At 45.3% G+C, this 14,774-nt stretch overlaps 1 protein-coding gene across 5 annotated transcripts in view; it reads right to left on the reverse strand.

Annotated features, from left to right (window-relative positions):
* The window catches only part of SPHKAP (SPHK1 interactor, AKAP domain containing), a gene marked incomplete in the record, with an annotated part of 381,842 nt that overhangs the window by 13,909 nt on the left and 353,159 nt on the right, over positions 1-14,774 (reverse strand). For all 5 annotated transcript variants that reach the window (XM_073625690.1, XM_073625689.1, XM_073625688.1 and 2 more), the window contains 1 exon segment: positions 935-984. In XM_073625690.1, coding sequence (XP_073481791.1) covers positions 935-984 — 50 coding nt within the window.

A 14,774-nucleotide genomic window follows, 5' to 3' on the forward strand; every position in this document is an offset into this window, starting at 1 on the left:
CCCAGGAAGCTGCAAATCACACACCACTACTTCAATGATCTCCGCTTGCTTCCGGCTCCATGCTATACAGCTGGCCTAATGCATTGTGAACAGAGGATCTTGGTAGCTCAGCATGGCGCCATTAAGAGAATACTTTGCATTTTCTTATTGAATGCAATGCATTCTCTGATTGGGCGAGGTTGAGAGGCGGGGCGAAGACATCACTATGTAAAATTATACCCTGTCTAGAAATCATCTTTAGAGCAACAAAGTAGAATCATATATTATTTATTTTTTCCGGACAATATTTTCTTTATAATTTTATATTCTACACAACCTTTAGACAAAAAGGTTTAAAAGGCACTTTTTTCTACTTTGACCAAGCCAGTGTTACTGAGCATAAAAAAGTATTATTTTATTCTAGAATTTGCCCCATTTATAATTAAATTCAAATTCAAAATGAAAGCATTGCAAAGATAATTACACATGGAATTAAACACTACTATATTATGGAGTATGGAACTGTTGGACAAGAAGTCAACTGCATGTAGAAAAGAGTATCACCATTCTATTTTTCCCACTTTAATCAAAAAATATCTTCTGTGGTGATAAGCTCCAGATTGTAAGGGAATTTCCATTTACCTAATTATAAATTATGTTTACTGGTCCTTGAAATTTATTTTGCAATAAATGATCCAGTGTGTGGCCATCTTAAGGGCAATGTCAGATGACTGCTTCTGTCACTGGCGACAACATGCCAGAGACATGATAGCTAAGAGGCCATATTTCTTTTTCGATTGAGTCGCTCCTTTGCTGTTCACTCACTAGCATTGAAAATTCTGCAGCATTCAGGGACAGCAAGAGATCAACTCTCACTTCATTCTATCATGTAGGATGTGTCCTAAGCAACACATACACCCATCAGACAGTCATAAGAATCTGTAAAAGGTCTTACCATCTGGATTTTCATGCAAATCTTTGGTCACAGTCTTCTCTTCGGGTTTTCTTGGGAAGATAAACAAAAAGAAATTAGAATGATTTCAACATGGCTTTATTTAGCACATTAATGTGGGTTATGTTGAACTGAGATGCAACCTACAAGAGGTAATTTTATACAAATACATATATAGCTAGGGAAGAAAACTATCTAAAAGGCAAGATTTAAAGGGCATTTGAAGATTTAAATCATGGAATAACTTATAGAAATTTATGAATACCAACCAAAGTTCTTTTGATTCGGTGTGTATAAATTGCAAAAGGTGCAATGTTTTGGAGTGCTGCAGTGTGCAGTAGACAGTAGTACACTGTAAAAATTGTAAAAAAAAAAAAAAAAAAAAAGTAACCATAATTTAACTATTGAAACCAATGTCTCCTAGAAAGAAATCCCTGGCATTCTTCTTCGATCTGCATCTTGTCAAAAAAAAAACAAAAAAAAAACAATAAGGCTGATTTATTAAAGGGTTGGGAATGTTTACGCAAAAAAATGTATGAAGAACTACTTTAAATTATCCAATGATGTGCAGATAAAATAAGTAAACAGGGAATTTCCTTTGAAATCTGAAGATTGGATAATTTAGATGAATGGCACCTTTTTATTGTGTGAACATTCTCAAATCCTTTAGTAAATTGATGTAAAAAATAGTCAGTTAAGGACTACAATCTAACTCACTATGGGGTAGACAAACACATCCCCCAGTGGCGGATGGTGCTCAAAATTTTTGGGGGGCGCAAACAAACTGAAAAATTCTGAAAAAAAAACTCCATTAATTGCAGTCTCACTGTACCATCAATCTCAGCCACTGTGCCATCAAACGCAGCCACTGTGTCCATCAAACGCAGCCACTGTGCCATCAAACACAGCCACTGTGTCCATCAAACGCAGCCACTGTGCCCATCAATTGCCGCCACTGTACCATCAAACACAGCCATTGTGCCCATCAATTGCCACCACTATGCCCATCAATTGCCACCACTGTGCCATCAAACACAGCCACTGTGCCATCAAACGCAGCCACTGTGCCCATCAATTGCCACCACTATGCCCATCAATTGCCACCACTGTGCCATCAAACGCAGCCACTGTGCCCATCAAACACAGCCACTGTGCCCATCAAACACAGCCACTGTGCCATCAAACGCAGCCACTGTGCCCATCAATTGCTCCTACTGTGCCCATCAATTGCCGCCACTGTGCCCATCAATTGCCGCCACTGTGCCATCAAACGCAGCCACTGTGCCATCAAACGCAGCCACTGTGCCCATCAGTTGCCGCCACTGAACCATCAAACACAGCCATTGGGCCATCAAACGCAGCCACTGTGCCCAATTGCCACCACTGTGCCATCAAATTACATGAAAATAATAAGCACTGGAACTTTTTTTACACACATTTTGGCACATTTTTTAAATGTGTATTTTGGCCCTTTTTTATTGCTCATTATTTACGCGCATTTTGACGTCTTTTAACATGCCGTATTTTTTTTAACGCACATCTGCCCGTGGGTTTTTTTATTGTGCATTTTAGCGCTTATTTAAACACACATTTTGGCCCTTTAGCGCACATTTTGGCACAGGTTATTTTAGCACGCATTTTGGTGTGGTTTATAACGCACATTTTGTCGCTTCTTTTAGCATGTAGTTTGACACTTTTTTAACGTGCATTTTGATTTACTTTTTATGCGTATTTTGGCAAACAGCACATGTGCTAGCCACTTTTGGGGTGCCACTAATAATTAATGGCACCGCAAGCATATCAAGCATTTTGCATGCGCTTCCGAAATGAACACAAAAAAGCAATTAAAAAATAAGCCAAAATACATGTTAAAAAGGCACCACAATGCACATAAAAATGTGCTAAAATGCGTTTTAAAAAACAAGCCAAAATTTGTGTTGAAAAAAGCAGCAAACAGTGCATCAAAAACTGTACCAAAATGCGCACAAAAAAGGACCAAAAAAGCCAAATTTATTTTTTTTTGGCATGGAGCATTGTGCATTTTTTCAATGCGCATTTTGGCACATTGGTAGTGTATTTGTCAAATGACAAAATGTGTGGCAAAATGCATGTCTGCTAACTGCATTTGGGGTGCCACTAACAATGAATGGCACCCAAAAGCGCATTGCATATTTTGACACAATTTTACAGCAATTTGGAATCGTGGCAAGAATTGTGCAATTCTGCCAACAATTCTGCATTGCTCAGATGTGAATGGGTCCTGAAAGAAAATACATTGTAACTATACTGTGTGTGTGTGTGTTTGTACTGTGTGTGTGTGTATATATATACACACACATATACATACATATGTGTGTATATATGTATATATATATATATATATATATATATATATAAAACACATATATACACACGCATAAAAATAGTTATTATTTATATCAATCTTTAAGCTTGCTATTACTGATATTAGGAAGAAAGAAGCCTCCTTCCTCACGTCACAGTAGCTTCTCACCCAGATTCTCCAGCTTTTAGCTGGAGAATCTGGGACAGATATAATTTACAGAGATGGCCAGTGAGATCTTCAGATCTCACCTTCATAAACTGGTCACCTGTGTAAAAGTGAATGACAGAAGGGTGTGTCCTGTGATGAGAAGTGAAGAACATGTTCTCCACTCCTCGTCTCAGCTTGATAAACTGGCACACCTGAGATATCAGCCGTGATCATCAGGATCTCGGCTCTTCTCTGTTTGATAAATGTACACCTTTGTCTGTGGCTGGTCTGGTTTTGACAATTTCCCCTCAATTCATGTGTTTCTTATCAGTTCCCAACTTGATCAATTGATGAATCCTTCCCTACCCCATCTCCCTATAAAGTTAGATCAGCTTACAACAAAGAACTCTGCTCCACTCTGGACTGACTGCAAGCAAACCCACATTTTGTTTAGCATCTTTTACAAGTCTGATTCCTACTTCCTTTACCCTTTAATATGCCCTCTCTACTCTTCCTTCTCATATTAGTATCCTCTGTTCCAGGCCCGGACTGGGACAAAAAATAGGCCCGGGCATTTTAGACTTAGCAGCCTGGGGGAGGGGGGGGGTGTTTGCGGGGGCCGTTGATGGTGGGATGTAGGGTTCCAGGATGTGTGGATTTGATTACTTTAACTCCGGTTTTGATGGTGGAGTACTGAAAATAGTATGAAGCAGCACAAGATGAGGGTTGCTCTAATCCAGGGGCAACCTTTTGGGCATAGTGTGCAAACAAATGCTTTCAAAGAAATTGAGAGTGCCAGATGCATAAAATAAAAAAATATAAACTGTCAACTTCACATGGAAAGGAACCTTTATAGTTAAGTAAATGCTGTAAACCACTTGAAACAACTAAACTTTGCACCATCACACCTCAGATCAGCCCCAATTCCTGCAAGTAACTGGCTTTGTGAATACTGCATAGTAACTGGCTTTGTGACTACTGAAAAGCCCGTTATAAAGTATTAAGCCTTGTACACACCACTAAACTGACATTTTTTCCTCAAATTATATATGCAGTGTATGTGGTATGTGTTTATGGAATGAATGTATGATATACCCTGTATACGTTATTTCGTCCATAAATAAAGATTAAAAAAAAAAGATACTTAGAAGTTTTTGAGATAGGACTACCAAATGTTAGGAAGATAAGATAGAGAAAAAAACATAGTTCAGGAGTGTGTTACATAAAGAATGCATGGCTAAGGAGTGCGTTACATAAAGAATGCAGGGCTCAGGACTGCACTACATAAAGAATGCAGGGCTAAGTAGCGTTCAGGAGCATGCTACATAAAGAGTGCAGGGCTCAGGAGTGCGCTACATAAAGAATGCAGGGCTCAGCTGTGCCCATCTATGCAGCCTCACCAGTGCCCAGCAATGCAGCCTGACCAATGCCCAGCAATGCAGCCTCACCAGTGCCCATCTATGCAGCCTCACCAGTGTCCAGCAATGCAGCCTGACCAGTGTCCACCAATGCAGCCTCACCAGTGCTCAGCAATGCAGCCTCACCAGTGCTCAGCAATGCAATTTCACCAGTGCAAGGGATCAGAGAGGAGAGCTGCCCAGGTCATTACACAGGCTGGCGTTGCCTGCTGTGACAGCTTTAATTTGAATCACCGCCATCTTGCTGTCATACCAGTCCTGCCTCCTGGATCGGCTCCTACCTATGATAGACAGCACATGTCCCGGCATTGGACAAGTGTGCTGTCTATAAAAGGAGCCAAACCAGGAGGCGGGACATGTGTGACGGTGGGCACTCAGTGATTCAAATATAAGCTGTCACAGCGGGAGATGGCGGCCTGACCCCCCAGTGTGGCACTTGGGCCGGACCGCACCCCCCCTCTGCCACAGCACCTGCCCAGGATCGGCCTTGCACAGGGCGACCGTCAAAAATTTTGGGGCTCCTTACACAGCTTTAGGCCTGTTAAGAAAAGTTACCTTTCATACACAAGGGTCTCCTTTGTCTACGGCTACTAGGGTGGGACAATGCCTGTTCTGCTGTTGTTGCCCTGCTGTATTTCCCTGGATAGCGCTGCTTACCATGCATGCATGGCTCATGGGTTTTGCACAGTTGCAGTCCAGGATCCACATCATGGCAATGTTGATGTATTACCATGACGTGGACACTGGCACCGACCGTCGGACACTGGCACCGACATGATGGACATACTTTTAGTTGTTTGCAGGTAAGGAAAACTATTGAAATGATTGGGATTTCCTACACATGATGCGTGAAAAATATGCCCATGTTTGGTCATACCTGTATGTGTGAACTGAGCCTGTAAATAAACGCAAAAAAAAACAACCCTCCATAAACAGAAATGATTCTCTAAATTAATAAGTGTTTATATAATAGCGCTAGCATGCAGATAGCTGTGAACACTACGCTCTGCTGTTTATTGAGGATTATTATTCGTTTGTGTGGTGAGTTTATACTTTTCACTGTATAAAGTTTGGATAACACAGGGTTAAATGGAAGGGTCGAAAATGAAGTTCACAGTATGTGGACATACAGTGATTGATCGGGGGATGCTTCTACAGTGATGTCTGCCTGCTTGAGAGATTTGTGTCAGCTATGGGGGAGAGACTGCAAACTTAGCAGCCCCCCCATACACACACACACTCGCCTGCTGTTTCGACTCCTACAGTGTCTCATGTCCTGCAAGAAAACCCGTCCTGTGTCCCGACATTAATCAGCTATATTCACAAACTTTTCACAGTTCAGCTCAACTCCCACACTGCACTCTGGCTTCTCTCAGAAGGGCACTGGAGATCGAGGTGAGGGGAAGGGAGGAGGATCGGAGTGCAGGAGGGTGCAGAGCGAGCGTGCACAAGACTGCACGGGGAGATAGAAAGGATACTCGGATCTTCTGTACACCGTCTGGCAATGTATGTGTTTAGAAGCAATGATGCTGCTGTCCCCACAGCCCAGATTCCAGACTGAGCTGTAGCGGGACTTGGTAGGCGGAGAATGCCTCCACTCCTCCCACCACCACCAGCATATGGGGAACATCAGCGGCCGGTGTCTTGCCGAGAAAGTTCCCCCGGCGGATAAGGACCCCACTGTACTGCGCATGCGCTGCGCTTGTGCAGTACGAACGACTACGGAACCGCCGAAAATTGCCGAAGAAGGACAGCTGATCGTCAATGGTATACGGCGCCTGCACACTACATTCTAACCTAAGTTCACGTTAAAGCCCCACCATCCAAGTGGACATAGAGTTAGAATATTAAAATGCGAGCACAGCGAGGCCGTGCCCGAAGCGTGGCGAGTGTAGCGAACCCGCGAGGGGCCTGCTACAAAGTGTTTTTTTTTACTATTGTCTTGGCATGCAGGCGCCGTGTACAGCTGACTCAGGTGTTTAGCTTTGGCTCTTTTCGGCGGCTCCCTTGTTGTTCCTACTGCGCAAGTGCTGCGCCTGCGCACTACAGAGGGGTCATTATCCGCCGAGGGGAACTTTCTCGGCAGAACACCGGCCCTGCATGTCACAGCCAGACATGCGGCCCGGGTGCCCTATGGCCAGTCCGGGCCTGCTCTGTTCTCAAATTCCCATTTCTTTTCCCCTCTTCTCCACCTCAAAGCTTGTACATATCAGCTTCACTTCTACCCTCTCTCTACTACTGTTCTAATCACCTCTTGCAAATACTAAGAAACATGCTGACCCAAACACCAGAACAGGGAGGTATGTGAACTTATATACATCTTACACCCATCTTACTTTCCTCACTTTCCTCACCTTCCTTCTTCTCCTAATCTCTGTTGATATCTCCCCTAATCCTGGTCATCTGGTATGTCACCCCTACACCCAGCACCCACCTTCTTCAGTTTAATCTTGATCCCCCTGCTCCCAAAAACGACCCAACCCTTCTTATGTGCCCTCTGGAGTGTCGGCTCTGTCTGTAACAAGCTTACCTCTGTCCATGACCTTTTTGTCTCCCACTCCCTTAACATACTTGCAATTACAGAAACCCCACTTCAAGCATCTGAATCTGCCTCTCCCGTGGAGCTCTCCCATGGAGACCTCCACTGGACTCACTCACCTAGACCCAGTGGTTGTTCTTTTGAGACTCACTGTATTCATCTATTTTCTCCAGTTTCACCAAGGATTGCAGTGGTCTACTGTCCTCCTGGACCAATGTCATGCTTCTTTGATGACTTCTCTGCCTGGCTACCCTACTTTCTCTTTTCTAAAATACCCACTATCCTTCTTGGTGATTTTAACATCCCCAATAATGTTAACAGCCTGGCTACATCTAACTATTAAATTTAATTTCATCTTTTGACATAACACAATGGACACAGTCCTCCACTCACTCTGATGGCAATGCCCTTGACCTTGTTTTATCCCATCTTTGCACTCCTGGCAACCTTACCAACACCCCCTTTCCGCTCTCTGATTACAACCTTGTCACTTTCACAGTATCCCTGGCTTTAACCACTTATCTATCCAAGCAGCAAACAAGTACCCATAGAAACCGTTTCCACCATAGGTGTGCGCAGCCTATTGCATAAGGGTGTGCACCCCAAAGCCAAAGCTCAAACACACATATGTAAAAGTATTTTGACACCTGCCTTTACACGCACATGCACTTTGATGGTATCCCAGTCTTAGTCTGTAGGGTTCAATATTGAGTTGGTCCACCCTTTGCAGCTATAACAGCTTAAACTCTTCTGGGAAGGCTGTCCACAAGGTTTAGGAGTGTGTCTATGGGAATGTTTGACCATTCTTCCAGAAGCGCATTTGTGAGGTCAGGCACTGATGTTGGACTGGCTCGCAGTCTCCAGTCGAATTCATCCCAAAGGTATTTTATTGGTTTGAGGTCAGGACTCTGTGCAAACCGGTCAAGTTTCTCCACCCCAAACTCGCTCATCCATGTTTTTATGGACCTTGCTTTGTTCACTGGTCCAAATCATTTGGTGGAGGGGGGATTATGGTGTGGGGCTTTTTTTCAGGGGTTGGGCTTGTTCCCTTAGTTCCAGTGAAGGGAACTCTTAAGGCATCAGCATACCAAGACATTTTGGAAAATTTCATGCTCCCAACTTTGTGGGAACAGTTTGGGGATGGCCCCTTCCTGTTCCAACATCACCGCGCACCAGTGCACAAAGCAAGATCCATAAAGGCATGGACTTAGCAGGGGTGGTGGAAAATTAACTTCAAGTGCAATAATTCACATTATAATAGTAACTAAAACATAAAATTACCTGTAACAATCAAAAAAAATGAAAATTACAAAGTGCTTTAAATTAAGTAAACCTCCCAACTAAAAAGTTGTTGCATTTGAAGTTAGTTTGTATTACAAGTATCTGTAGAGGGTTTTCCACCATCCTTGCTAAGTTTCATTTGTTATGTCTTGTTTTCAGTTTGATGTGTATTATATGTGACATTACATATCACATAGACTAGTATTGAAGTTTATTGAGATTTCCATACATTAGAGGGTTCCACCATTATTGTTAATTTATTGATTAGTAAGTTAGCGCTGATGAAGCTAAGGGGAAAATAATACTGGGAGTATGCTATAGGCCCCCTAACCTGAGGGAGGAAGGGGAGACAGATCTCCTATCACAATTTGGATTAGCAGCAAGGATAGGAAGTGATATCATAATGTGGGATTTTACCTATCCAGACATTACAGGACAATTTTATGGGTCACATGGTAGACGAACCTACTAGAAATAAAGCGCTACTGGATCTACTGATTACCAACAATACAGACCTGATCATGGATGTGGAAATACGGGGCAATTTAGGTAACAGCGATCACAGGTCAATTGGCTTCAGTATAAATCACACAAATAGGAAACATAAGGGGAATACAAAGACACTGAATTTCAAAAGAGCCAACTTCCCTAAACTACAAGCCTTGCTAGAAGGCATAAATTGAGATAAAATCTTAGGAACAAAGAACACGGAGGAGAGATGGGTTTGCTTTAAGAGCATATTAAATAAGGGCATTAGCCAATGCATCCCATTGGATAATACATTTAAAAGAGCGAACAAAAGTCCTGGATGGCTTAACTGCTTAACTTCAATGTAAAAATGCATATAAAAGCAAAGGAGAAGGCCTTCAAAAAATACAAGGCTGAGGGATCATCATTAGCATTCAGACTTTATAAAGAATGCAACAAGAAATGTAATGCCGCGTACACACGGTCGGACTTTCCGGCATACTTGGTCCGGCGGACCAGAGTGTGCCGGACAATCCGCCCGTGTGTGGGCGGCGGCGGACTTTTCCGGCGGACTTCTTCCCAAAAGCCCGCCGGACCTAGATTTTAAACATGTTTTAAATCTTTCCGTCGGACTCAGTTTCGGGCGGAAAGTCCGCTCGTGTGTGTGCTGGTCCGACGGAAAGCCCGCTCGTGTGTAGGCTGGTCCGACAGACCAAATACGACACGAGGGGATGGTATTGCATCTCGCGCTCGCTGCAATAGGAAAAACAAATCTTCCTATTGCGGCGAGCGCGGGGCATACCAGGCCCTTAGGTCTGGTATGGATTATAAAGGGGAACCCCGCTACGCCGAAAAAACGGCGTGGGGCCCCCCCTAAAATCCATACCAGACCCCGATCCGAGCACGCAGCCTGGCCGGTCAGGAAAGGGGGTGGGGACGAGCGAGCGCCCCCCCCCCTCCTGAACCGTACCAGGCCGCATGCCCTCAACATGGGGGGTGGGTGCTTTGGGGGAGGGGGGCGCCCTGCGCCCCCCCCCCCAAAGCACCTTGTCCCCATGTTGATGAGGACAAGGGCCTCTTCCCGACAACCCTGGCCGTTGGTTGTCGGGGTCTGCGGGCGGGGGCTTATCGGAATCTGGGAGCCCCCTTTAATAAGGGGGCCCCCAGATCCCGGCCCCCCACCCTATGTAAATGAGTATGGGGTACATGGTACCCCTACCCATTTACCTAGGAAAAAAGTGTAAGTAATAAAACACACTACACAGGTTTTTAAAATATTTTATTAAACAGCTCCGGGGGGGGGATCTTCCTCCGGCTTCGGGGGTCTTCTTCCGGCTTCGGGGGTCCCTCCGCTTCATCTTCTCCCGGCGTCCGGTTGGTTCTTCTCCGCTCTCCGGCCTCTTCTCCCGGTGTCGCAGGTCTTCGGCCGGCCCCTCCGCTCTCTTCATGTAGCTCTATTGCGAGCAGAGGTCCGGACTTCTGGGCTTCTTGGCTTCTTGGCTTCTTGGCTTCTCTTCTCTTCTCTTCTCTTCCCCCAGATGTTGACACGACGCTCTCTCCGGCTGGACTGGTCTCTGAGGGCTGCGTTGTGACTTATATAGGCGGAGACCCCGCCCCCATATGATGTCACAGTCCCTGGGCATGCTGGGACTGTGACGTTTTAGGGGGCGTGGTCGACCACGCCCCCTAAAACGTCACAGTCCCAGCATGCCCAAGGACTGTGACATCATATGGGGGCGGGGTCTCCGCCTATATAAGTCACAACGCAGCCCTCAGAGACCAGTCCAGCCGGAGAGAGCGTCGTGTCAACATCTGGGGGAAGAGAAGAGAAGAGAAGAGAAGCCAAGAAGCCAAGAAGCCAAGAAGCCCAGAAGTCCGGACCTCCGCTCGCAATAGAGCTACATGAAGAGAGCGGAGGGGCCGGCCGAAGACCTGCGACACCGGGAGAAGAGGCCGGAGAGCGGAGAAGAACCAACCGGACGCCGGGAGAAGATGAAGCGGAGGGACCCCCGAAGCCGGAAGAAGACCCCCGAAGCCGGAGGAAGATCCCCCCCCCCCGGAGCTGTTTAATAAAATATTTTAAAAACCTGTGTAGTGTGTTTTATTACTTACACTTTTTTCCTAGGTAAATGGGTAGGGGTTCCATGTACCCCATACTCATTTACATAGGGTGGGGGGCCGGGATCTGGGGGCCCCCTTATTAAAGGGGGCTCCCAGATTCCGATAAGCCCCCGCCCGCAGACCCCGACAACCAACGGCCAGGGTTGTCGGGAAGAGGCCCTTGTCCTCATCAACATGGGGACAAGGTGCTTTGGGGGGGGGGGCGCAGGGCGCCCCCCTCCCCCAAAGCACCCACCCCCCATGTTGAGGGCATGCGGCCTGGTACGGTTCAGGAGGGGGGGGGCGCTCGCTCGTCCCCACCCCCTTTCCTGACCGGCCAGGCTGCGTGCTCGGATCGGGGTCTGGTATGGATTTTAGGGGGACCCCACGCCGTTTTTTCGGCGTAGCGGGGTTCCCCTTTATAATCCATACCAGACCTAAGGGCCTGGTATGCCCCGCGACGGGGCTAGCAAGGTGTCAATCTCGCCGATAAAAGCGGCAAGATTGACATCCTTTTCTAGTCCCGTCGCACCTGAGTCACGTTCAAAATGAACGGACTTGTCCGTGTGTGGGCAAGTCCGTTCATTCTGAAAGTCCGCCGGAACTCCGGCGAAAGTCCGTCGGAAAGACGGGCGGACTTAGCCCGCCGGAAAGTCCCGGCGTGTGTGGGCAAGTCCGTCCGTTTTAAAGTCCGGCGCACCTGGCGGACAAAGTCCGTCGGAAAGTGTGCCGGACCAAGTAGGATAGAAAGTCCGCTCGTGTGTACGCGGCATACGGGTACAATAAGGACGGCTAAGATAGAACATGAAAGACACATAGCGGAGGAGAGCAAAAAAAATCCCAAGAAATTTAAGTATGTAAACAGTAAAAAAGGGAGGACAGACCATATTGGCCCCATAAAGAATGAGGAAGGACATCTGGTTGCAAAGGATGGGGAGATGGCGAAGGTATTGAATTTATTCTTCTCCTCAGTCTTCACGAGGGTTTCAGTAACCAAAACTGCAGTGTTTATCCTCATGACACATCACAGGAAGCACCTCCATGGTTAACAGAGGACAGAATTAAAATTAGACTTGGGAAACTTAACATTAATAAATCACCAGGACCAGATGGCTTGCATCCGAGGGTACTTAGGGAACTCAGTCAAGTAATTGCCAGATGATTGTTCCTAATTTTTACTGACAGTCTACTGGTACCAGCTGATTGGAGAAAAGCCAATGTAGCACCAATATTTAAAAAGGGACATTTTTACCACACCAATCTATTAACCTTCTATGAGGAGGTGAGTTGCCATCTAGATAAAGGAAGGCCCGTAGACGTGGTGTATCTGGATTTTGCAAAAGCATTTGACACAGTTCCCCATAAACGTTTACAGTACAAAATAAGGTCCGTTGGCATGGACGATATGGTGAGTACATGGACTGAAAACTGGCTACAAGGGAGAGTTCAGAGGGTTGTGATAAATGGTGACTACTCGGAATGGTCAGGGGTGGGTAGTGGGGTCCCCCAGGGTTCTGAGCTGGGACCAATCCTATTTAATTTGTTCATAAACGATCTCAAGGATGGGGTAAACAGTTCAATCTCTGTATTTGCGGACGATACTAAGCTAAGCAGGGCAATAACTTCTCAGCAGGATGTGGAAACCTTGCAAAAAGATCTGAACAAATTAATGGGGTGGAAAACAAAATGGCAAATGAGGTTCAATGTAGAAAAATGTAAAATAATGCATTTGGGTGGCAAAAATACGAATGCAATCTATACACTGGGGGGAGAACCTCTGGGAGAATCTAGGATGGATAAAGACCTGGGGGTCCTAGTAGATGATAGGCTCAGCAATGGCATGCAATGCCAAGCTGCTGCTAACAAAGCAAACAGAATATTGGCATGCATTAAAAAAGGGATTAACTCCAGGGGTAAAACAATAATTCTCCTGCTCTACAAGACTCTCGTCCGGCCGCACCTAGAGTATGCTGTCCAGTTCTGGGCCCCAGTCCTCGGGAAGGATGTACTGGAAATGGAGCGAGTACAAAGAAGGGCAACAAAGCTAATGAAGGGTCTGGAGGATATTAGTTATGAGGAAAGGTTGCGAGCACTAAACTTATTCTCTCTGGAGAAGAGACACTTGAGAGGGGATATGATTTCAATATACAAATACCATAATGGTATACAGCTATGAGTAAGCACTTTGTGTAAGTGTGAAACGTGTCAGCTGTTGTGCTGTACCACTCCAGTGGTGTCTTATGTACCCTATGATCCTGTTTCACAAATAAAAGAAGAATTTAATCTATTTATCCCGGTGTGCGGCTGTCCAGATCCTTTCAGCCTTCCACACCATACTGGTGACTAGGGATGAGCCGAACACCCCCGGTTCGGTTCACAGCAGAACATGCGAACAGGTAAAAAATTAGTTCGAACACGCGAACACAGTCTATGGGACATGAACATTAATAATCTAAAGTGCTAATTTTAAAGTCTTATATGGAAGTTATTGTCATAAAAAGTGTTTGGGGACCTGGGTCCTGCCCCAGGGGACATGTATCAATGCAAGAAAAAGTTTTAAAAACGTCCATTTTTTTGGGAGCAGTGATTTTAATAATGCTTAAAGTGAAACAATAAAAGTGAAATATTCCTTTAAATTTCGTACCTGGGGGGTGTCTATAGTATGCCCGTAAAGTAGTGCATGTTTCCTGTGTTTAGAACAGTCCCTGCACAAAATTTCTAAAGGAAAAAAAGTCATTTAAAACTACTCGCAGCTATAATGAATTGTCGGGTCTTGGCAATACAGATAAAAGTCATTGAAAAAAACGGCATGGGATTCCCCCACAGTCCATTACCAGGCCCTTTGGGTCTGGTATGAATATTAAGGGGAACCCCAAGCCAAAATTTTTTAAAAAATGGCGTGGGGTCCCCCTCAAAATCCATACCAGACCCTTCAGGTCTGGTATGGGAAACCCACACCAAAATTTAAAAAAAAAATGGCGTGGGGGTCCCCAAAAATCCATACCAGACCCTTATCTGAGCACACAACCTGGCAGGCCGCGGCTAAAGAGGGGGGGACGAGAGAGCGCCTCCCCGAACCGTACCAGGCCACATGCCCTCAACATGCCCTCTTTAAGTAGGATAACAGGATGTCAACTTCTCCTGAGAGCAGTAAAGGCTATCACTGTACATTAGTGACCCCAAACCACCATGGCAGGAAACTGCTACCATGATTACACCATCATGCATCTATTCCTGCAAATTGTAGGCTACATTGCTGGATTGCAGTTCTCAGCAAGTGCTTGTGATTCTACTCTGCCAGTAGGGTTTAAGTAGAACTGGTGGCATAAACGGAGACTTTATTCAGAGGATGTCAAAAATATGAACAAATATGTATTTTTAACAAAAAAAAGAGATTTACTGAAGCAAATATCATCAGATATTCATGTTCTGCCCCCAATTAACTATTCCTGTGCTTGTATAGAACAGATACCATAAGTACAGCATGTAGTCCCAATTTTCTGAAATCACACAAAAAAGACATACAGAAAGATGTACAGTAAAACC

The sequence above is a fragment of the Aquarana catesbeiana genome, linkage group LG04 (genome assembly GCF_042186555.1).
Source record: "Aquarana catesbeiana isolate 2022-GZ linkage group LG04, ASM4218655v1, whole genome shotgun sequence".
Lineage (NCBI taxonomy): Eukaryota > Metazoa > Chordata > Amphibia > Anura > Ranidae > Aquarana > Aquarana catesbeiana.